General features: G+C 40.3%; 2 protein-coding genes across 7 annotated transcripts in view; both read left to right on the top strand.

Annotated features, from left to right (window-relative positions):
- LOC130915967 (homeodomain-interacting protein kinase 3-like) overlaps positions 1 to 7875 on the top strand; it is a 53620-nt gene extending 45745 nt beyond the window's left edge. For both annotated transcript variants that reach the window (XM_057836265.1, XM_057836264.1), the window contains exon 18: positions 325 to 7875. In XM_057836265.1, the coding sequence (XP_057692248.1) occupies positions 325 to 852 (528 nt within the window). In that variant the 3' untranslated portion in view covers positions 853 to 7875. The remainder of the gene's footprint in view (positions 1 to 324) is intronic.
- A 9906-nt stretch (positions 7876 to 17781) lies between these two features.
- kiaa1549la (KIAA1549-like a) overlaps positions 17782 to 23307 on the top strand; it is a 220515-nt gene continuing 214989 nt past the window's right edge. For all 5 annotated transcript variants that reach the window (XM_057837451.1, XM_057837452.1, XM_057837453.1 and 2 more), the window contains exon 1: positions 17782 to 18235. In XM_057837451.1, the coding sequence (XP_057693434.1) occupies positions 18004 to 18235 (232 nt within the window). In that variant the 5' untranslated portion in view covers positions 17782 to 18003. The remainder of the gene's footprint in view (positions 18236 to 23307) is intronic.

Here is a 23307-nt window from a genome sequence, read left to right on the forward strand (position 1 = left end):
ATTGTGGCTTTTATTCAAGTTTTTCCTCCATTATTGGAGGAATCCCCCCCAACACCCAACTGCCCCCCTAATATCGCCCAAACTTGGTGTGTAATTGCTCTGCACATGTACATCTTGAAGAGCTGAGTGCTTTATGGTATGTTGCAGTAGTCGGGACAAAATCAGGACATATTTGTATCCCCTTATAATCAATTAGAAAGGTTGCTTAAGAATTTGAAATATTACAGGGGTTATATGTGATAGAATGTTGCTGAGCATTTTCTTAAGTTTAGCAATTTTGAGATTGTTTGACCTTATTTATTTATTTTTTTTATCTTGCTGTAGGTGCAGCCATTCGTTACAAACCACAACATCAAAGAGTGGAACGGCAACTATGGGCCGCTACGACCTCATGCCTTCATTCCCCCTACCGTCCACACACACAACTTTCCCCACCTACCGCACAGCAGCCCCACACACAAGTTAGGTGCCCCCCACACACACACCCTGTTGTCCTACCCTCCCAGCGGCCCCCTTACCACAGCCCCCCACCCCATATTGACCTCTCATCCACCTCCACTACTTCAGCACAGCTACAGCCTCTCCCACGCCCCAGGGGGAGCTATAGTCCACCAAGTGAACATGGGCCTCAGCAGCCATTCTCAGCATCCTGGCTACCACAGGCTTCTCCCCTCACCTTCAGTCCACACACTTCAACAGCCTGGCTACACCCACCACCCCCACCAGTTCAAGCCAGCCTTCCGCCCTCCACCACCCGCTCCTCACCCATACATGGCGTCGCCAGCCGCCTATACGGGCTTCCCTCTGAGTCCCACCAAACTGGGCCACCACCCTCAGTTCTCTTATATTTGAGAAGCAGAGCAGGGCCGCAGCAGCCCTGTTGGATCATCCCTAGGTTCACAAAGGCCAATGGCAAATACAGTGGTGCTGCGACATGGTCAGGGAAAGCTTGCAGCAGACAACAAAACAAATACTTGTGATCAGCAGAGGAAAATCTATGACAAAAGGGTGAAATCAAGTTACGTTTTTGAGGAGGACAGTTAATTCCCTGCCTTTCTAGTGAGAAGGTTAATAAAATGATTACATTAAATTGTTCAAGCAACATCAGCTCTGAAAGACTTGGTCAACTCATGTCTGCCAGAAGTGATACATAGTCACAAAATTTAGGGCTGTGTCCTTTGCACATAAATTCTGTCCTGTTATTTGAGAGTTATGTGACTTCTTCTGCTATTTTTCACACTGCAGGTCAATTCTGATTTTTATTCCCATATCTGATGGAACTTTTTTTAAGGGGACATGTCACATATCTTTCAGGCATGTAGTATAATTCTGAAGCACATTCAAGTAACAATTTTACCTTGGGTTGATTTGTGGAAGCTATATACAGTATTTCATAGGCGACTTAATAGAAAATTGCCGCCGCACAGTACTCTTTATCATTCTTTTTGAGCCAATAAGCTCAATGTGGAGCCCTGCAAGATTGGTTGACTGGCGCCAACCCACCGGGCCGCTCAACATGACGCATTTGGGAAGTAAATAAATTTAAAAGTGGGACTACCTCTGATTCTCGGCGCCACTGAGGGCAAACCATTTTCAGCTTGGCTGTGCAAGGTTCGGTGTTTTCCCCCAAAACCCATCTCTGTTCTCTTTATTAAGCGTAACTGACACAACAGTATAACACAAAAAGCAGTAAAAAGGATTTTAATGTATTTAATGTGACATTAAAAATCTGCACGCTTAAAAGCAGAGTAGCGCGTTGCTAGTGTACGCTAATGGTGATGTTATGTTTTCAAAGCAAGGCAAACAATGACTTCAGCTAATCTGTGCAGTTGTCTGCAGTTTTATTTTATGACCATTATTAGGGTTTAGGGTTAGGCCACTAACCAATATATTTTATTAAGCGGCAATCTGTTTATCAGTCTGCTATCAAATGTTTTGAAAGCAGTCCTCCTTGCAAAAACAAATCTTTTTGAAAGAACGGTTGTTGCCTAAAATACAGTCTGACCATTTCTGATGAAGCACGTCATCCTTTGAAAGTGTGAAAAGGACACCCGTCTTTGCATCCAAATATAGATTTCCCTGTAGATATTTTGAAATTCACTTGATTAAAGAAGCTGATGTGTGCGTTACGCTCGTAGTATAGTCTGCAAAGGTGCTAAGGGCTAGTTGAGCTGTAACATTAGCTACTGCTTCTCTTGAGGCGTAGGGGAGCTGTGCTTCTGGGGAGTAACTAAACGGTACATATTTCTGAGCAGGGGAGGCGTTATGCATAAAAGGCGGAAGACCGAGCTTTACAGCAGCTCCCATCAGAAGGCAGAGATTTGACGATTTCACAAACATAGGTGAATGGTTAAAAAAAACGTGTTTTTAACCAGGGAACAACATTTTTAAAAGCTCAACACATTTTTCATGTCAACCCCCGTTAAATTCTAAACCATGTCTGTTTTTGTATATGCATATAAATCAGATATGACATAAGTGCATTATGTTGGCTCAAGTCGAACTCATGAGACATTTAATGCTATATTCAGACCAAACACGAAAATAAGTTTTGCATCGTGTTTATAATCAAAGTTTGGTCATTTGTGTAGGGATGTCCCGATGCTGATTTTTACATGTTTTGCCGATGCCAATCCAATACCTATATTTTGAAACCTGTAAAAATAATGCAAAAGAATCAATTTTTTGTTTTAAAGCGAGCTCTGTTGGTGCCTCAAGAATATTACACCCTCTTTTCCTATCGTTACTTTATAAAGAGGAGTAGTCTAACTTAGCAGACATATTTTCCTAAAGTTTGATTTACAGCAGCCAAAAAGCACAAAGGTACTGAAGACGCACTACAACTAGATCGGATCCAATCTTGTGACCAAATCCGATACTAGGCTTGCCACCCGACCCTTGAAATAAGAATCGTTCCGAATTAGGAATTAAAATTTGCGTTCCGTAGTGAACCAATACGGAATATATATAAATACATTTCTATGCATTTTAGAGTTTTGGGGATGACCCTTTTTTTCTCGCCTGTATAGCTTTCGCTGCGAGGGAGGCGTCCCTTATTTCTATTTCTGAATGGTGGCAAGCCTATCCGATACGCCAAACATAACTATTGAGTGCCGATAACGATGCTGAGTATCGGATCGGGACATCACTAATTTGGTTGGTTGTTCGCAGTCGATCATTTGACCTATTTTACATTGACGTAATGTTTCGTACAATTTTCATCCATTCTCTGTGAAATTTTGGATCTATGTTTTCGGCACGATTGCCGATGTGCATGTGCTGTACTATTAATTTCGCTTTTTCGATGGGTGTTGTATTAGAAGACCGGCATGACGTACGTAAAACGCTTGTATTCACAGTGTGCATGCGACATGTATTGATGGACCTCAAGCTGAGCGCAAATATATATATATAGCTAGCATTCGGTGAAAGATAACCCCCCCACTCAATGAGGTGCAGTTCAGTGAATGAGATATTTCATCCAAGTCATTTGATTTTAGCTCATTAAATATTATGGCCATTGCATTCATAAACATTCATTATTTGTAAACTTGGCGAACGGCCTCATAGACTACAGCCAGGTGGGCTGTGTTGTGCCGCGACATTGCCAATCGTCGTTTTGGTTCACAGATCAGCATCTGTACACAAGTAAATATTTGGCCAACTTCCTCGTGCACCATTTTCCACGCCTGCTCATTTTTGTCTCATTTCCCGTTACTGTAGCAACTAGTGTTGTTGAGCTCAGTGTGCACATATACAGCAATCGTGTTGAGCTCAGTGTGCACATATACAGCAATCATGATTTTTACCTCCTCTCTTCAACAGCGTGAGAGTAGGATGCACTGAGCATTCGTAATGCTGATTGGTTGTCGTGAAAACTTCGCACTCGAGGTTAGATTTTTCCAAAATTACTGTATCTTCAAACTGTCGCTTTCGAATAGTGTTTCTTTTTAATCAATTATCGTTTTTCAATTTTTCAATAAATTGACTACATTAGCGACAATTATTTTCCACAAATTATGTACTCGTTCTGCAACACGAATCGTTTTTCCATGTAAAGGCAGGTGCCAAAGTACTTCATTTTGACTCGAGACAAAATATAATCACTCTGATTTCATAAGGCACAAGAGAAATGAGAACATTAAGCTGAAATTCCCAAGGATATGGACAATTGTATGTTAAAGATGGAATCTAAACAATGACTTATTACCCGTCAGTATATCGCACAAACTTCAATGATGTTAAGTAACAATCATTGAAAGTAGGGATGTCCCTATCGCATATTTTTGCACCCATGTCTGAGTCACCCAGCTTTGAAAATATGCCGATACCCATCACCTGCCGAGTCCCAATTTGATTCCGTAAAAACATTTTTTTTTTTGTTACTGTCCCACCGTGCCGCCTTCATAATGCAAATTATTTATAAACAAGAATACTGTAGGGAAAAGCCTGTCTTTATTAAATGCTTCATTGAGTGAGTCCGCTCACTCTGCTGAGAACAGCTTAACAATGATTGACACATTGTGCCTTTGATTGTAGAGCTACCAAGCTTCTCTGGCAAGATCAAATCTACAAACCTGTCAATCATCGTTAACTTTAAGTACCAAACGCAAGTTGTACAGTTTGGCCGCACTGCTTAGCAGGAGGCAGGGTGAGAGGCTGTGGCACTGTACGAGCATGAAGCAGAAAAACGTAAATATTTTTAATAAAAAAATTTAAAAAACGATAATTTTCACCCAATTCAGATGCTCTGAAAATGTCGCGATCGCCCTCATTTCCGAACACATGATCGGATCGGGACATGCCTAATTGAAATTGTTCACTAAAACAGACGGTAGCTAAAGAAGACAAAAAACTGTCAGTGGCAACATCACAGAAGATGCTTTAGAATGATTAACATGTGGACAGAGCTGGCACTGTAGTGCAGTAGAAAAATTCATGTCACTTCACGGAAAGATTCTGTTCACATTACAAGTCACTTTTGTTTTTTGTAAAGTTGACGACTAAGTAAAAAGATGGGCTTCAACAACAACAAAAATCCGAATTGAATATCATACCCTGCAGTGTGAACTTGAAGCTTTTAATGCCTTGTAGCATGTGCGTACCACTCGGATCTGTCAAAGCCATGATTGGATTGAAGGCTCTCAGTTTGCTGCTGCTGCTGCTGCCATCAGCCAGTGCCTTAACAGCAGTGTCCAGGATGTCACTTCAGGAGTTTATATAGATATAGATATATATATATGTATTGTACATTTGTATAGACTTGCAGCACTTCAGATTCTGAATATAATGAGCTTTTGGGATAAATATGAGGATTCTTCATTCTGTTTCAATATTGTGCAACTTCAGTTTGCTTGCTAACTCAAGAGTATGGATTTACTTAAGCTACAGGCTGCACATTTAGGGCTTTGACTGAATGATTTTTTACACTTATAAAGTGATTTGATATTTTGATAATCAATTTTTACTCACTATAGTACTCAATTCATAACAGTATTGTCACTGTTTACTGTAACTGCAATACAATCTAGATAGCCTCTGGGTTGCTGTGTTGTTTTTGTTTTTTATGAATTTACTTTGATTTTCAGTTTTTAGGTGTTTGGGAGTGGTGTAGGCCTGAAAGAGAATTGTTTTTCTTTTTTTAAATGCATTACAGTGTTTGAAATAATGTAGTAATTTACATAATCCTTGCTGGCTTTTTCATGTTCAAGGTGTATCAGTAAATGTTTTAACTTTTAACGTCTGACCTGTCCTAGACTGAAGCCCGTCAGTTTTGTTACATTCCTTCAGGGTGGATTATGCATAGCTTTGCTGTTCTTTTCATGTTTTCAATTTTTGTGCAGAGTAGTGTTCAGCTGGTCTTTAATGGCAATCAGCACCAAAGACATTGTTCATCAATCATTTTTCTGAGGCACAGTTGATGTTATTTGTTCTTTCACCTCCAGCAAACTGTTGCCGTTTGAAATAATGAAATATTGTCAGAGATCTATTTTAGAAATGAGGTTGAGGTTTTATTTTTCTGAGCTGCATTTGGCAAGTTGTATTTGGAATGTATAGATATTAAGCTGCTATGTACTGATTATCCGCCACTTTGTAGCTGTGAATTTAGAGGATTAATCTCATTTAAGCCTGCAAGTCTATATATTGTAGTTCTGGTGACTAGAAGTGGCTTTTACTTTAATCATAGAGTATAAATGCTATCCTACATGCTAGTGCCTATGTATATTGGCTGCAATGTTTTGAAGTGATTTGTCAACTGCTGTAATGGAAGTTGAGCATTTTTAAAAAATGTGTGTGTGTGTGCGTGGGTGTGCGCGTGCCTTTTAGCATCAGTATTTCATCTTGAAATGTAGTCTGAGGTGAACTTTTAGATTGTGTAACCAGTGTGTGGTGTTCATTTATTTTTCTTTTAGTTTGTATTGTGACATGGCTTTTTTCCATAATGGGCTGTATTTGTGACTCTTCGTACTGTACGACTAGTGCCTTTCTCCAAACTGGCTGACGGAGGATGTCATTGATATCATATGTATTGCGAACGTGTGTACCAGTTCATTTTTAGAGGATAGACCCCTAACTCGACATCACCAACAGTTTGAAAACTCTTTTTACACAGAATCCTAAGAAAGTACAAGTCAGGGAATGTTTACTGCGCTCACTAAGAACACCGCACAGTACTCCGAGATATAGGACCTGATTTTAGACCAATGCAAAGCTTTACCATAACACCTGAATGTATTTGCGGGAACGGCAAAATCTGGGATAATAAGATGCCTGATCAATGTGTTTTCTGTGATCAGAGCATAGATGGGTTTTTGTATGCAACTTTTGCCGTAGATAGGCATCATGTGTTGTGTTGGGGGTTCTTCCTAAATGCTTTATCAGTGAATCAAAAGGTTCCCTCACCTATTTATTGTAATGGTATGGTTTTGCTGTGTTTCCTATGTAATATGTATTTTCTGTATAATTTGCTACTGTGTTAACAACCCTAAAACTAAGAGGTTGCACTGTTTTCAGTGGTGTGCCGCCTATATTTGTGTCGTGGAACAAATGTCTCCGTTCATGTAAGGGAAATAATTATTCTCCTTTTGCTCGGTGTCATTATCTCAAGTATATCTATTGAGGTGGTTCATGTTTCCATCTTATTTACAGAGACAATAATGTCCCTTAATCCCTTACCATTTTGGCTGGAGTAGTTAAATTTGGTAATCCATGCTGCCTCACGTGAGCATTTGCGTTGCAGAAAGACACCAAAGGGTCACCTAGTTCCCCCAGGCGCATGAAGTCCGGCACCCTTAAGTATCCGTTGAATAGATTATCTTCAAATAAGAGCCAATGTCTTAATACATTTTAGTTGCAGATTGATGAGCTTTTTTGTGCTGGCACTTGTCTAAGTTACTAGTTCTAAATCAATATAGATGTGTGAAGATTTATTTTTGAGGGTTACCGAAATGCATACATGTCCAGTTAAGTCTTTAGACTCATGTAAAGTATAATTTGTAAGAAAGTTCTCTAATTATTTGGTGGTTGATGCTTTATTTAGTCAATTTGTAGACCTGATTGGCAAGTCGAAACCATTACTGTTAAAATATGTTTTGGCTGTATGATTTTGTGTTCTTAAATGCTACACTAGTTTTCATGTAGCAACTGCACTGTGCAATATACAACATTATGGGGACTGGGGATATAATTATTGTTTGGCTGTCACGTGTGTCGTGTGCGATTCTTTCCCACTCTAGTTCTGAGTTTTAGTGTGACCAGGCCTTATGATGTACTTAGTCACAAAAAGCGGGTTCCTTCTTGGTGACTTATTAGTGACTGTCAAATTATGAATTGATGTCATGATTCACTTTGAAATAAAAATATCTTTTGCTTCAATTGGTCTGCTTTATGATTTCAAATGTGTAATGTTTGGCCTTAATGAATAACATGAATGTATAAACATATAAAACATACATTCTCTCTGATACGTATGCGTGTGTAAGTGTACATACATACGTAGATGAAAATGTACATAGACGTTTTTGGAACTCACATATTTTTTTTTAAAAATCGTGATGCACTGAGGGCACAAAAGTTGAGCTGTGAAATAGCGAGGGATCTCTGTAGTTACCTCTATCACTGAACAAATTTGAATATCAGGTCAATTAAGCTTAAAATGCAGTTTTTAAATTGTGGTTTTATTTGTTAAAGGAGAACACAACACCTTTATTGTTTGATTCCCAGATTCCTGATAAATTATGTGTATTGACAATGTATCTTATGTGTACTGTAGTTGGAGAGCAAAATGCAAAAAATAGCTAGTGTTTCCAGGAGGTGGACACATGCATGGTGGCAGACATTTTAAGAATGCTGGGTACTATTTTAGCAAGTCACATATGTGTAAACCAGAATTCACAACTTCTTATGACTTCGATTATTCCCCACATGCACCTGTGCTTGATTCTATCACTGTGTATGTGCGTGGATATCACTCCATCCATCCATCCATCCATTTTCTGCTGCTTATCGGAGTTCGGGTCGCAGGGGCAGCAGCTTCAACAGGGAAACCTAGACTTCCCACTCCTCAGCCACTTTTTCCAGCTCTCCTTGGATGATACCAAGGTGTTTCCAGGCCATCCAGGAGACAGTCTCTCCATTGTGTCCTGAGTCTGCCCCGGGGCCTCCTTCCAAGCTCAGCTCCCTCTTCACCACGATGGACAGATGCAGAGTCTGTATCACTGCAGAGACGCAACACCGATCCCCAGACCCGGCGGCATGGGTGGGCATTAGGGGCCCGGGCCCGCCCTGAGCGACTGCTGTGCCCCCCCCTAGCTCGATTAGACTGTACTGTGTAATATATATATTTTTTTTTTTAATAAATCTTCCACAAAAACACACACACACGAAGAGGACGAACCCTCTATTCCGGTGTTTTTCAACCGATTGTGCCGCCTCCGTGAGAGGTCAGGTGTGCCGGAAGAAATTATCCAATGTCGCTTTTTTTTTTTTTTAATATCGTCGGGCAAGGAAGGAGTAGGCAAAAAGTTCTCGGTTGTGTGCAGATGAGCGAGGCTTAGCTCGTGTTGCGTTCAAGAACTGCTCGGATTTCTAGCCATCAGCCACCATGCTCTCCGCAACAATGTGGATCCCAGCACGTCTACTGTTCATCATTTGACTAGTCAAGTGTCGATATACACAAAAGTGTCCTTCCCATTTTATCCATATGTGACGACCGTCAATCCTCCCTCTGTGTTTTATTCCAACACATTATCGAGGACAGCAAGATGGTTGATGGCTACAAATCAGAGTAGTTCTTGAACGCGATACGAGCAGCTATCTAGCGCCATGGCGCCATACAAGCTTAAACGTCATTTCCAAATGAACGCCCGTCGCTTCAGAAAAGTCGATAGACTATTTTGTTCACCTTTGTGAAAACACAGAGAAATGGGCAACTTTTTTGAGAAAAACTACAAAGGTAAATAAGAAAGCCCTGAAAGCCAGTTACTTTGTTGCTAAATCCAAAAAGTCCCAAACTGTGGCAGAGACGTTACTACCTGCCAGCAAAGCCATTGTCAGCGAGATGACCAGCCCTGATGTGCTTAAAGACATTGCTCAAGTCCCCGTCTGATAATTCAAGTTCAAATTCGAGTTTACAAGCCTAACTGCTAAAAAACAGAGAGAGACTGAGAGCTGTTGAAGATTCCTGCCAGTTTTTTGGCTTTGTGTTCATCTTAACAGGCTCAAGTTTCACACTGAGTAAGTATAAATACTGAGAAATTATTTTTATAATTTAATATACTGTACAGAAAGTAATTTTGGAACCTTTTGGTGTGGTGTGCCGCGAGATTTTTTTCCAATGTCAAAACGTCCCGTGACTCAGAAAAGGTTGAAAAACACGGCTCTATTCATCCTATCTTGAGCTGTCGTCATTCAATTCAACCAATCTGAGCAGCGAATGAAGGCAATTTCTAGCCAATCACAGATAAGGGGGAAGGGGGGGGGGGTAGCCAGCGGTTGGGTACTGTGATTGGATAGGGATTGCTTTGGTTACAGAAATGGCGATTGAGCGGCTCCTCCGTTGCTAATTCAAATTGGAATGGACATCCGAGTTGTTTTTCAAGAAACTAAAGACAAACTCAAACCATGACAAAGATGCGGCCAAAAGTCAACATGAAGGGATAGCGCTGCCAACTCCTGCAGTTTCACTGACTGACACCATCATCGGAAAATGTAACGGGTAAAAACGCCACTGTTCAGGTTAAATTTACGTTGAAGAAGTGTGCCCCCCCCCCCCCCCCCCCAAAATGTAATGCCCCCCCCCCGTAATTTCTTTCTGCAGCCGGGTCTGCCGATCCCTCTGTCGATCTCATCCGTTCCATTCATGAACAAGACCCTAAGATACTTAAACTCCTCAACTTGGGGAAGGACCGAAGGACAGTTTTAGATTTTGAGGTGCTGATTTTCACCCCGAACGCTTCATGCTCTGCTGCGAACCGTTCCAGTGAGACTTGAAGATCGCGGCTTGATGAAGCCAACAGAACTACATCACCTGCAAAAAGGGGAGATGCAATACCGAGGCCTCCAAACCGAACCCCCTCAACACCTTAGCTGCGCCTATTCTGTCCATAAAAGTTGTGAACAGAACCGGTATAACATAGGGCAGTCTTAGCAGAGTCCAACCCTCTCTGGATCCGACTTACTACCGGTCACACAGGGACGAGAACCCCTGTATCAAGGATTCCGATACCCCATACTCCCGAAGCTGGCTTGCGTATGTTTGCGTATACGAACCAGTCTTCAATTGAAGTTGTTTTTATATATATGGCAGAAAACACTCAGGTGACTTGAAATTCCGCTCTGAGACCCAAAATTTAGCGAACTTTCAAAATTATCCGATATGCATGTGTGATACAGGCGGCACGGTGGCTGAGTGGTTAGCACGTCTGCCTCACAGTTCTGAGATCAAGGGTTCAATCCCGGGCTTCGGCCTTCCTGTGTGGAGTTTGCATGTTCTCCCCGTGCCTGCGTGGGTTTCCTCCGGGAACTCCGGTTTCCTCCCACATCCCAAAAACATGCATGGTAGGCTGATTGAACACTCTAAATTGTCCATAGGTGTGAGTGTGTGCGTGAATGGTTGTGTGTCTCCTTGTGCCCTGCGATTGGCTGGCAACCAATTCAGGGTGTCCCCTGCCTACTGCCCGAAGTTAGCTGGGATAGGCTCCAGCACCTCCGCGACCCTCGTGAGGAATAAGCGGCATGGAAAATGAATGAATGAATGAATGTGTGATACATTATTGGAAAGCTTAAAATTTTTGAACAGGAAGGCATTTAAAACATTTTTTAAACAGCAAAATCCTATCTGGAGGTGAGAGCATACGAGAGCAGAATTACAGACATCATCAAGGCCTAAAATCCCCACAGTCCCGGAAGCCACCCCACCGACAACTTAGTTTGGATGGAATAATGAGTCAACCTGGTCGGGACTCCATGGATCTAAATAGCAAGGTTAACCAGTCTCTTGATCTCCTCAAGTTCATGTCTTCGCTTCCACCCTGTACCTGTCTCACCCGACAGGTGCCAGGGGAAGATGGCAACAAACCAACCAGCCTCCCCTGGAATTCTCTCGGGGCAAAGCCAAAGCACTACAACTCTGGAACTACACGGTATTATCCTTCTATCGAGGAAGCCATGTTGGCGACACCAATATGATACGCACCGGGTCCAGGCTGTGACAACATTACAAAGACTGTTCTGTCCCAGCAAAAGCCAGGGCCCTATGGAGTACAGTCTGTATGCTCAACAATCCCAGTGGTGATAAACAACAAAAAAAGGGCTAGATTGGTGGGAAATAAAAAATGTTTAATCAACTCTGCCAACCTGATAAGCATAGTATGTCATTCCCAAAACTCACCAGTGAATCCAGTCTGGAATTTGCAATTGGCTCTGCTAAATATCAGCTCTTTTGCTGGCAAATCTTTCTTAATTAATGATTTTATCAGCAAACATAACCTTGACATGATGTTCCTAACAGAAACTTGGTTAGATCAAGATAATAGCTCGACAGTTCTGATTGAGGCAACCCCTACAAACTTCAATTTCTTTAGTGCGCCAAGAACCCATAAGAAAGGACGTGGGGTTGCCAGTCTGATCAGGGACAGTTTTCAATGCACGAATATTTCATGTGGCCAGTTTGATTTCTTTGAATATATTGTCATTCAGCTAAAAAGCCCTTGCAGAGCTGCCTTGGTAAAAATTTACAGACCACCAAAGTATAACACCATGTTTTTGATGAGTTTACCAAAATACTGTCTTCTGTCTGCATGGACTTTGATTGTGTTCTTTTAGTGGGTGACTTTGACATTCATGTTGATAATCCTGAAGAAGGATGTGCTAGAGAGCTTTTAAATATTTTGGATACATTTGGTTTATCTAAGCATGTCACAGTTCCAACACATAACAGAGGGCACATACTGGACTTAATAATATCCAAAGGTCTTAACATCTCTGAGGTCACAGTGAATGGTGTTGCTCTGTCTGATCACTACTGCATTATGTTTAAAATGACCACCCCTGTCCATCCTCTGAAAAAGGAAACAGAGGTGATTAGGAAGCGTTACTTAAGTGATAACACTTGTGCGTTATTCACACAGGCCTATGCCTCACCATTAACCCCTACAACAGCTCCAGTGGAAGAACTTGTAAATAGTTTCAGTTCCAGTGTGATGACTGTAATTGACACTATTGCCCCGATTAAGACAAAAACTTTGTCAAGAAAGAAGAGGTCACCCTGGAGAAATGCCATACTAGCTTTAAAACAAAAGCAAGATTGTAGACGAGCAGAACGCAGATGGCGAAAAAACAAACTCCTAGTTTTTTATGATATCTACAAAGAGAGTCTTCGCAAATACAACCAGGAACTGAAAAATGCTAGACAGTCATATTTTTCAGAGATCATTAGTAGAAACACCAACAATACTTGAACACTATTTTCTGTTGTTGACAAACTGACAAACCCACAAGCATCAATACCTCAGGAATTGGCATCTGAGGTGTCCTGTAATGATTTCGCAGCATTCTTTACACACAAAGTACTAAAGATTAGACAGACTGTGTGCAACTCCAGATTAACAATTGTTACACTAAATGCCTCCCAAAATGTCCCCCACGTCAATCTTAGACAGTTTAGCCTCTTGGACTATGCCACTTTGACAGAAATTGTGTCAAAATTAAAGCCCACAACATGCTGCCTTGACATCCTTCCTTCAAACTTTTTAAAAACTGTTTTTCATTGCATAGCCCCAGACATACTTCAGATTATAAATACTTCTCTCCAAACAGGAGAGTTTCCACAGACTTTAAAAACTGCAATAATAAAACCTCTCCTAAAAAAACCTAATCTGGATGCCTCAACCATTAGCAATTACAGGCCAATATCAAATCTGACATTCCTGGGGAAAATTATCGAAAGTGTTGTGTTCGAACAGATCCAGACTTTTATGATACAAAGCAATCTTTTTAACTCATTTCAGTCTGGATTTCGGCCACAACACAGCACCGAGACCGTGCTTATCAAAGTCCTAAATGATATTCGTCGTAATACCGATGCAGGCAAATCATCTGTTCTGTTACTATTGGATCTCAGCGCCGCATTCGACACGGCTGATCACAACATACTGCTCAGCAGATTGGAACAGTGGGTAGGGCTTACTGACACTATTCTTCAGTGGTTCACATCCTATTTACATGATAGGGATTTCTTTGTGTCAATCGGAAACTATCAGTCAGAACGAACCAAATTCACGTGTGGAGTCCGTCAAGGGTCAATTCTTGGACCATTCTTATTTAACATCTATATGCTTCCGTTAGCTCAGATAATGGAACAGTATGCCATCTCCTATCACGCCTATGCAGATGACACACAACTGTACATTTCTGTGTCCCCACATGATTATAGTCCCTTAGTCTCCCTGATTAAATGCATTCATCAAATCAATGAATGGATATGCCAGAATTTTCTCCAGTTAAATGTGGAGAAGACAGAGGTGATCATTTTTTGGCCAAAAAAGGAAAGGTCAAAGATAAGCAGGCAACTTAGCACAATGTCACTTACAGCTACAAATCAAGTCAGAAACCTTGGCGTAATTATTGACTCAGACCTAAAATTTGATAGCCATCTAAAGTCCGTCACTAAATCAGCTTATTACCACCTAAAAAATATAACCAGAATTAAGGGGCTTCTGACTCAACGAGACATGGAAAAACTTATGCATGCATTCATTTTCAGCAGATTGGACTATTGCAACGGTATATTTACAGGTCTTGATAAAAAATCAGTCAGGAAGCTGCAGCTAGTACAGAATGCTGCAACCAGAGTCCTCACAAATACAAGGAAGCTGGACCACATTACACCGGTTTTGAAATCGCCACACTGGCTTCCAGTAAGTCAAAGGATAGACTATAAAATACTACTGCTCGTCTACAAAACACCTAATGGCCTTGGACCCAAATTCATGCTTGACTTGTTAGATTCCTATGAGACATCTAGACCCCTAAGGTCATCTGGAACCGGTCTTCTGCATGTTCCAAGAACAAGAACCAAGCAGGGTGAGGCAGCATTTAGTTATTATGCTCCTCACCTCTGGAACAAGTTACCTGAAGGTCTGAAGTATGCTCAAACTGTTAGCTCTTTTAAATCAGGGCTAAAAACGATTTTGTTTAGCACTGCATATCCATAACTGGCTATATATTTCAATCTACCTGCTTTCTATTCCTCTTGTGCTTATCTCCATTGCTGATTTCAATTATTATTATTGGTAGTAGTTTTTGTTTTATTTTTGTTTCCGTTTTATTTTTATTTATTTTTATTCTATTTGTGATTAAATGCGATCTTTTGTCTTGGTTTTTACGTTGTATTGATTTAAATGTGATTTTTATGGTCTTCATGTGACGTAAAGCACATTGAATTGCCTTGTGTTGAATTGTGCTATATAAATAAATTTGCCTTGCCTTGCCTTGCCTTGCCTACAGACGCCATGACTCTAAGGACACATTATCGCGTACTCACCTTGTTTCGATCCAAAAACTCCATGTAGCATCACAGCTGTGAATGGCCACAGCAGGATTTTTGGGGGGGATTTTATGGGTGAAACATGGTAATATAACAAGGGTCACGATGCTGATATCGCAGACATCAAGGAGTGATCAAGATTTGTTTTTTTCATATATTTGCCCTTTTAAACATTTTTTTCTATTTTTTTTTTTGGTTTGGATTGATTATCATCTAAAATATTGGGTAAAATGCGATAGGAACGAAATAAATACAATTAAGCGATAGTTATGAGGTAAATATCCGTGAATTATTTACAGACGCCAATTTTTTCATTGTGACGTGATTTGTTTAAAAGTTTAAAATATGCGAGTGAATAATTTTTTTAAGTCGTTTTTTTTTTTTTTCAACTAAATATCAGAGTTTAAAACCATTTGTCAGAAATGTTCTTAATTCAATAATAGATATTGTTCAAAGGTCAAAACATTTGAAAGCATTTTTTCCCTTGACACATTAATCTGTTAACTAGCCTTTAACACTTAAAGCAAGATGGGAGAAAATAATTTGACTAGATTTAAGAAAAATTATCAGCTAAAGACGTTATAAATTTTTAGGGTGAAAGTTGGTATAAGTCGATAGATTTATTTTGCATGAATCATTTAGCCTTTCATTTAATTAGGTTCATATTGGTGAGAAATTTAGCCCTGACCCCCGTTCACCCAATCTGTTTGGTCTTACTATGTCCTGTCCCCAGCAAAAAGTGTACACAGAGGCGTAGCAAGGGTCCCCGGGGGCCCCAGGCAACAAGCAACATGGGGCCCCTTCGAGCGTGTGCAAGTAAGGGGGACAGTTGGACTTGGAGCAATAGCATATTTAATAAAAGTATAATAAGCTAGGCTGTGAAACGATTAAAATTTTTAATCTAGTTAATCACAGCTTCAAATTAATCGCAATTCAAACCATCTCTAAAATATGCCATATTTTTCTGTAAATTGTTGGAATGGAACGATAAGACGGATATACAGTATACATTCAACATACTGTACATAAGTACTGTGTTTGTTTATTATAACAGTGAATCCACAAGATGGCATTAACATTATTAACATTCTTTCTGTGAAAGGGATCCACAGATAGAAAGACTTGTAATTCTTAAAAGATAAATGTGAGTACAAGTTATAGTAATTTTATATTAAAACCCCTCTGTTTTCGTTTTAATAAAATTTGCCAAATTTTCAATCAAAAAATAATTGTTGAAAGTAGTGATTGAAATACACCACAAAGTGTCAAGGGCGCGTTTTAAATTAGTTAGAGCTCTAGCCAGGTTTTTCCTAGTAAGTTTCGCCCCTCGACTGACGCCGTAGTTTCCGGGTTCATTGTACCTTACGTTCATTTGAGTGTTGACTTCACAACGTACGAGACCTCTAATAGTTTGTATATTGTGACTAAATATTGCCATCTAGTGTATGTGTTGAGCTAAACGAAATGTTTGAATAGAGTTTGACCAACGTCTTGAGTATTATTTTGCATAGCTATTTTGATTGGGAATGCCAGTTCTCTTTGCATTGAGCGCTTTTCTTTTTGTTAACATAATTTTTTTGAGGGATAGGAATATTATTTTTGTTGTGCTTTCAGTAAATGATACTGTAGCGACTTAACCATGACTGTCAGTGGTGGCTGCAAATGTTATATCTTCTCTGCGTTGTGTTCAATACAGGGTGTTAAGAAAAAGATGATCTCCTGTCATTCTACCCCATGTCGCTCGCCACAATAGTTATAATTGTTGTGGAAGAGATGTCAAAGCTTATGCCAATAAATAGCGCGGCCCCAATGAATGCCTGAGTCCACTCCTCTCGCTTTCCCCTGCCTCTTAGCTCTCAGTATAGATAAAGGCGCCACTGTAGTCTGTTTGCGGCAATGCATGAGTGGGTCATCCCGCGCATGCATTAAATATTTTAACGTGATTAATTAAAAAAATTAATTACCGCCTGTCAACGCGATAAATATGACAGCCCTAATAATAACGGCTTGGTCTCATGGAGCACTTTTTAGGACACTGACATTGCCCGGCTTCTACTACATTAGGACATAAAACTACCGTAACATAGTACACTCACTGCTGTCTTGCTTCCTTTTCTCCTCTTCTGCTTTTTTTTCTTTCTTTTGTCGCTTCCAGAAGGATAACTTCTCTTCATTTTGCATATACACCAATTTAAAAAAAGCTAAAACACCGCTCACTCTTACTCTGAGTCACGTGAGTGAGGGGAGGGGGAGTGTAGAGCCCCTTCAGGGAACTCGGACACAAGGCTTTCACTGGCACTATCGCACTTGTCGCTGCGACAGTGTTGTAAAGCTGCGTGTGCTAAATCTGTTGGCCCTTTGGGCCCCCTGTTGGCTGGGGGCCCTAGGCAATTACCTGGTTTGCCTAATGGGACGCGACGCCTTTGAGTGCACATGCAGGTTATGATGTTATATCGTCCCTATCATTATTGAGACCTCCGGTCTTGGAGCCCATCCCAGCTAACTATTTTATCTTTTATTTACCAAAAATAGTCACTTGCCTTATAAATGTTCACCGACATTGAAATTTACTTTAATGTGTTTTGCCCTTCCACAACTACCTGTAATTTTACATTTCTCATATTCTTGCCTCATCTGATTGCTTATTATTAAACCAGCACAGCAGTATAGCATTTCCGTTTCCCAAGTAAGAGAGCAGTTTTATTTTGAAAGCACCGTCAACTGCTGCGGTTCTCACATCAAAAATTGACGCGTTGGCGAGCATTTTTGCGGTCACAGCAGAGATATCGGACTTCAAACACACAGACAGCGAGACGGATGAAGAACTATAGTGGTCTCTGTTTCCCGGCACCCGGCAGTAGGTCCATGGAGAGCGGAGCTCTGCTTGTGTGCACCCGGGACAGCTTGATCGGATGCCGCCGTTAGCCGTTCTCCCTCCAGCACTCATTGGTTGACCGATGGCTCCCAAACATGCGCTCCTTCCCAGCAGCGGCGGCCGCGGGGTCGGAGTCGGGCGAAAAGCGATTCCAAAAGAGCAGCTGTCGCTGTGTCTCGTGGCGGGGAACCTGGATATGTGGACGCCGAGGCAGGGGAAGAGGACGCGGGCGATGGGCGGGATGCTGGCCCTCTGCTTTGTGAGCGTCAGTGCGGTGCTGATGCTGATGATCCAGTGCTCCTTGGCTGCTGAGGGTGAGACGCTGATCCTTCATGCTTATACAACCTTAATTAGAGTAACAAGATTCGTTTGTGTAGCTGTAGATTGTTGACAGATGTTGTCACTGCATGGCTCCTTTTCTTCTGCCCTTTTTTTTTTTTTAGTGAAGCTTATTTGAGAACCTATAAGTAGATGGCTAATAAGTGGGAGAGCTTGTTTGGACTCTTTGATACAAGTCATATAGCTTAGAAACAGGATGTGTTTGGGGCTGTTTTTTAGTGTCATAGTATGTACAGTATTATGCAGGTCTGGGGGACACAAAAAGAAATGCATGAAAAAAACAAACAAAAAAAAAACTACCTTTAAGGCATTTTCATTATTGAGATTTTAAAAATAATGTAAATGAATGATTTAAATGCATTTGGCTTTTGGGAATTTTGTTGTCAGTATAGAATAATATATATATTTTTTTCATTTTATGTAAACATAGGCCTATACCTTATACACAAATCAAAAAAATTGATCACGTTGCAGTGATCTGTCGAGTTTTCCCGGAACCTTATATCACCTACAATATGGCTTATGTAAACAACCTCCACCCTGTCTGAGTTCTATTTAAAGCATGTGCAATTGAACATCACTTGTTTCAAGCATCCCCAAACGTGCACGGGGAGCGCACAGTGGGTGCACAAATAGACACAACAACACTGACCGTGTTCTTGTGCTGCGATCACCCAAGAAGCCTTTTTTATATTATTCATTAACAGAGCACCGAGCAAGATCTACCATTTCCATAGGGGACGTTTCATTGTCGAAACAAATCAATGATTTATGATGTTCATGTCCTCGAGGCACGCAAAGAAAAAAAACATAAAACTCACCAAAATAGCAACAACCTTCACGTACGTCGGCAGCGGAAAGCAGCGTTTCATTATGCATAGCCATTTGATCAAATATGACACATTCAAGCCAAAAGTTCATGACATACGTTTATAAAAGTGGTCTTAGATGAAATAAAAATGACAGAGACATTTTGGATATTGCGTAACTATGTTTCCACAAATAAAAGTACTTTATTCTGAATCACAAGCATTGACATGCTTTAATCACCTGAGGAAAAAAAATCATTGGGCCCTGTATTGATCAGGAGGTATTTACTGTATTGTTTATATTTAGGGTTGTGGTTTGCAGTGTAGTGAAAATCTCTGCCCACAATTTTCATGTTCAAGGTTCAAATGTCAGTTGGTCTTGGTGTCTTTCAAGCCTAGTAAATGTGAACGCTATTTGTCCATATGAGCACTGCAACTGGATGTACTCATCAGCATCTTGGCTAAAAGTCAAGAGCAGGCTCAAGCTCTCATGTGAACCAAATGAGGATAAGTGCTATAGAAAATGGATGGATGAATATTTTACCAGTGTTGAGCTGTACTGCATCATACTGATACAGTGTATTTAATATTGTGCTAAATAGGTCAACATATTAAAGATACTGCTCAGTATGATAAAATGCATATAATCACTTTAAAACTAACTTAAAACTACTCCCACACCATGAAAATGAGAGTTGTCTGATTTTATCAGGCAACCGAATGTTGGCTGATAAAAATGTTTTGAAATGATATCGGATGATATCGACAACGGTTTTGCATTATTGGTTTTGGGCCAATATGCATCTTGCCTTCAAAGTGGATGTAGAAGCTTTCTTTCTTTGTACAAGGGCTGGTCATTGCTTAGCACAGCCGTTATGCTTATTGACCACTAGATGTCTCCAAACTAAGATGCCTGGGATTTGTAATGTGTGCAGACCATTTGCATTCATGGTGCAAAAAATAAATGACATATATAAATATAATTAAATGATTAATAAATGATTGATATATAATGAGTATGTTAAATCCTTGACCACGCACAGTGTATCGCTATCAGTTTGATATCGGTATCTGATTATTCAGATTTTTTTTTGCCATCTGTTTCACATCCTGACACATTTTACATATGTCTTTCCTTTGAAAACAAAACAAAACAAAAAAATCGCACCACACACTACCACACAGAAACCATGTAAGTGTTCTGTCTGTCACAGTATGATTCAAATTGCACAGTACTTTTTTTTTTTGAAGGAAGGGCTTATATCAGTACTTCTGAAATAATGAGAAGCACCCCCCAGGGGGCCGCAGAGCGATGCCAGGGGTGGTGCATGTGACCTCGGGGAACATACTTTTTTGTGTATCGTACTAGAAGTGTAATTGCACATCTACTCAGTGGGTGGCAATGGCGCTCTAATTTTCAGAGTGTGTGCAGTATTTTTTAACCAAACAAGAGCACAAAGCAAAGAGCACTGAAGTTATGAAGAGCTAAGACGAGGAAACATAACGAAGCGTATGTAGCGTTTCGCTTTGACTTTGACTAAAGACCAGTCTGTTTACTGTGTCTAAAAATGTTTGCAGAGGACAGCAGGAAGCTACTGTAAATCAATCAAGACGTCACTTAAAGACATTAGACCCCAATGACATTGATAAGCATTTGGATTTTTTTTTTCAGCAAAAATATGCCGAGTATTGCCAACAATCGTTCCGTTTTGTCAGTGTTACATCAGTAAACCAGCGAGCACTGTTAGCATCATATAAGGTTGCATAGGACGTTGCTCAGTGCAAAATAACCCCACACACTAGCAAAGGAGCTGATACTTACTGCAGCAAAAATAAAAACTCCCTCTGTCCAATGACAGTCATTTTTGTTCTATTAATTTTTGTTTTTTCGGTCAAGTTTTTTGGTGTATTGTCCTCATGAGTCAATATTACTAATAAATTTGAATTCATTATTATTCATTGATTTGATTAAATCTTTATTTCTCAGTAATAAATGGTCAAAAAAATGTACCTTGAGTGTATTTTTACTGTTTGGATGTGAAGACAGTTTTAATTCAATTCAATTCAATTCAATTCAATACACTTTATTAATCCCTTGGGACAGTTCCCCCAGGGAAATTATCTTTTCAGCGCCCACAACACCACAGCAGCAAAGATACAGGTATAAAGTGCAAGTTAGTTAAAAAAATGCCTGAGTAAAAGTATAAAAGATAATTGAATATAACACAAAACAATACAATACAGTACTGCTTAAAAATACAATAAAAGAAATAATACACACCAGGCAGACAAAAGCAAAACAACCCGAATACAAATGGCAACAGAGATGCGGCAAAGTGATGTGCTTTAAATCTTTTCTGTTACAAACAAAACAGTCTTAACAAAGTTATAATTTATTGTAAGTTGATCTATATTACTTTTTTCTTTAATATTAAAAAAGGACACAATGTTATGCAGAGGTGTACGTACGATGATAATAATTTTATAGACAATTAATTACTATTTACAGTTGCGGCAGAGAGTTAGGGGGTGGGTGTGCGAAATGTTTACATTTTCCTGTGCGGGGCGTAACAGAAAATAATTGAGAAGCACTGGCTTACATCAACATACAGTGCCTTGCAAAAGTATTCGGCCCCCTTGAACCCTGCAACCTTTCGCCGCATTTCAGGCTTCAAACATAAAGATATAAAATTTTAATTTTTTGTCAAGAATCAACAACAAGTGGGACACAATCGTGAAGTGGAACAAAATTTATTGGATAATTTAAATTTTTTTAACAAATAAAAAACTGAAAAGTGGGGCGTGCAATATTATTCGGCCCCCTTGCGTTAATACTTTGTAGCGCCACCTTTTGCTCCAATTACAGCTGCAAGACGCTTGGGGTATGTTTCTATCAGTTTTGCACATCGAGAGACTGACATTCTTGCCCATTCTTCCTTGCAAAACAGCTCGAGCTCAGTGAGGTTGGATGGAGAGTGTTTGTGAACAGCAGTCTTCAGCTCTTTCCACAGATTCTCGATTGGATTCAGGTCTGGACTTTGACTTGGCCATTCTAACACCTGGATACGTTTATTTTTTAACCATTCCATTGTAGATTTGGCTTTATGTTTTGGATCATTGTCCTGTTGGAAGATAAATCTCCGTCCCAGTCTCAGGTCTTGTGCAGATACCAACAGGTTTTCTTCCAGAATGTTCCTGTATTTGGCTGCATCCATCTTCCCGTCAATTTTAACCATCTTCCCTGTCCCTGCTGAAGAAAAACAGGCCCAAACCATGATGCTGCCTTCACCATGTTTGACAGTGGGGATGGTGTGTTCAGGGTGATGAGCGGTGTTGCTTTTACGCCAAACATATCGTTTTGCATTGTGGCCAAAAAGTTCAATTTTGGTTTCATCTGACCAGAGCACCTTCTTCCACATATTTGGTGTGTCTCCCAGGTGGCTTGTGGCAAACTTTAAACGAGACTTTTTATGGATATCTTTGAGAAATGGCTTTCTTCTTGCCACTCTTCCATAAAGGCCAGTTTTGTGCAGTGTACGACTGATTGTTGTCCTATGGACAGACTCTCCCACCTCAGCCGTAGATCTCTGCAGTTCATCCAGAGTGATCATGGGCCTCTTGGCTGCATCTCTGATCAGTTTTCTCATTGTTTGAGAAGAAAGTTTGGAAGGACGGCCGGGTCTTGGTAGATTTGCAGTGGTCTGATGCTCCTTCCATTTCACTATGATGGCTTGCACAGTGCTCCTTGAGATGTTTAAAGCTTGGGAAATCTTTTTGTATCCAAATCCGGCTTTAAACTTCTCCACAACAGTATCTCGGACCTGCCTGGTGTGTTCCTTGGTTTTCATAATGCTCTCTGCACTTTAAACAGAACCCTGAGACTATCACAGAGCAGGTGCTTTTATACGGAGACTTGATTACACACAGGTAGATTCTATTTATCATCATCGGTCATTTAGGACAACATTGGATCATTCAGAGATCCTCACTGAACTTCTGGAGTGAGTTTGCTGCACTGAAAGTAAAGGGGCCGAATAATATTGCACGCCCCACTTTTCAGTTTTTTATTTGTTAAAAAAGTTTAAATTATCCAATAAATGTTGTTCCACTTCACGATTGTGTCCCATTTGTTGTTGATTCTTGACAAAAAAATTCAATTTTATATCTTTATGTTTAAAGCCTGAAATGTGGCGAAACTTTGCAAGATTCAAGGGGGCCGAATACTTTTGCAAGGCACT

Source organism: Corythoichthys intestinalis, chromosome 5, assembly GCF_030265065.1.
Source record: "Corythoichthys intestinalis isolate RoL2023-P3 chromosome 5, ASM3026506v1, whole genome shotgun sequence".
Lineage (NCBI taxonomy): Eukaryota > Metazoa > Chordata > Actinopteri > Syngnathiformes > Syngnathidae > Corythoichthys > Corythoichthys intestinalis.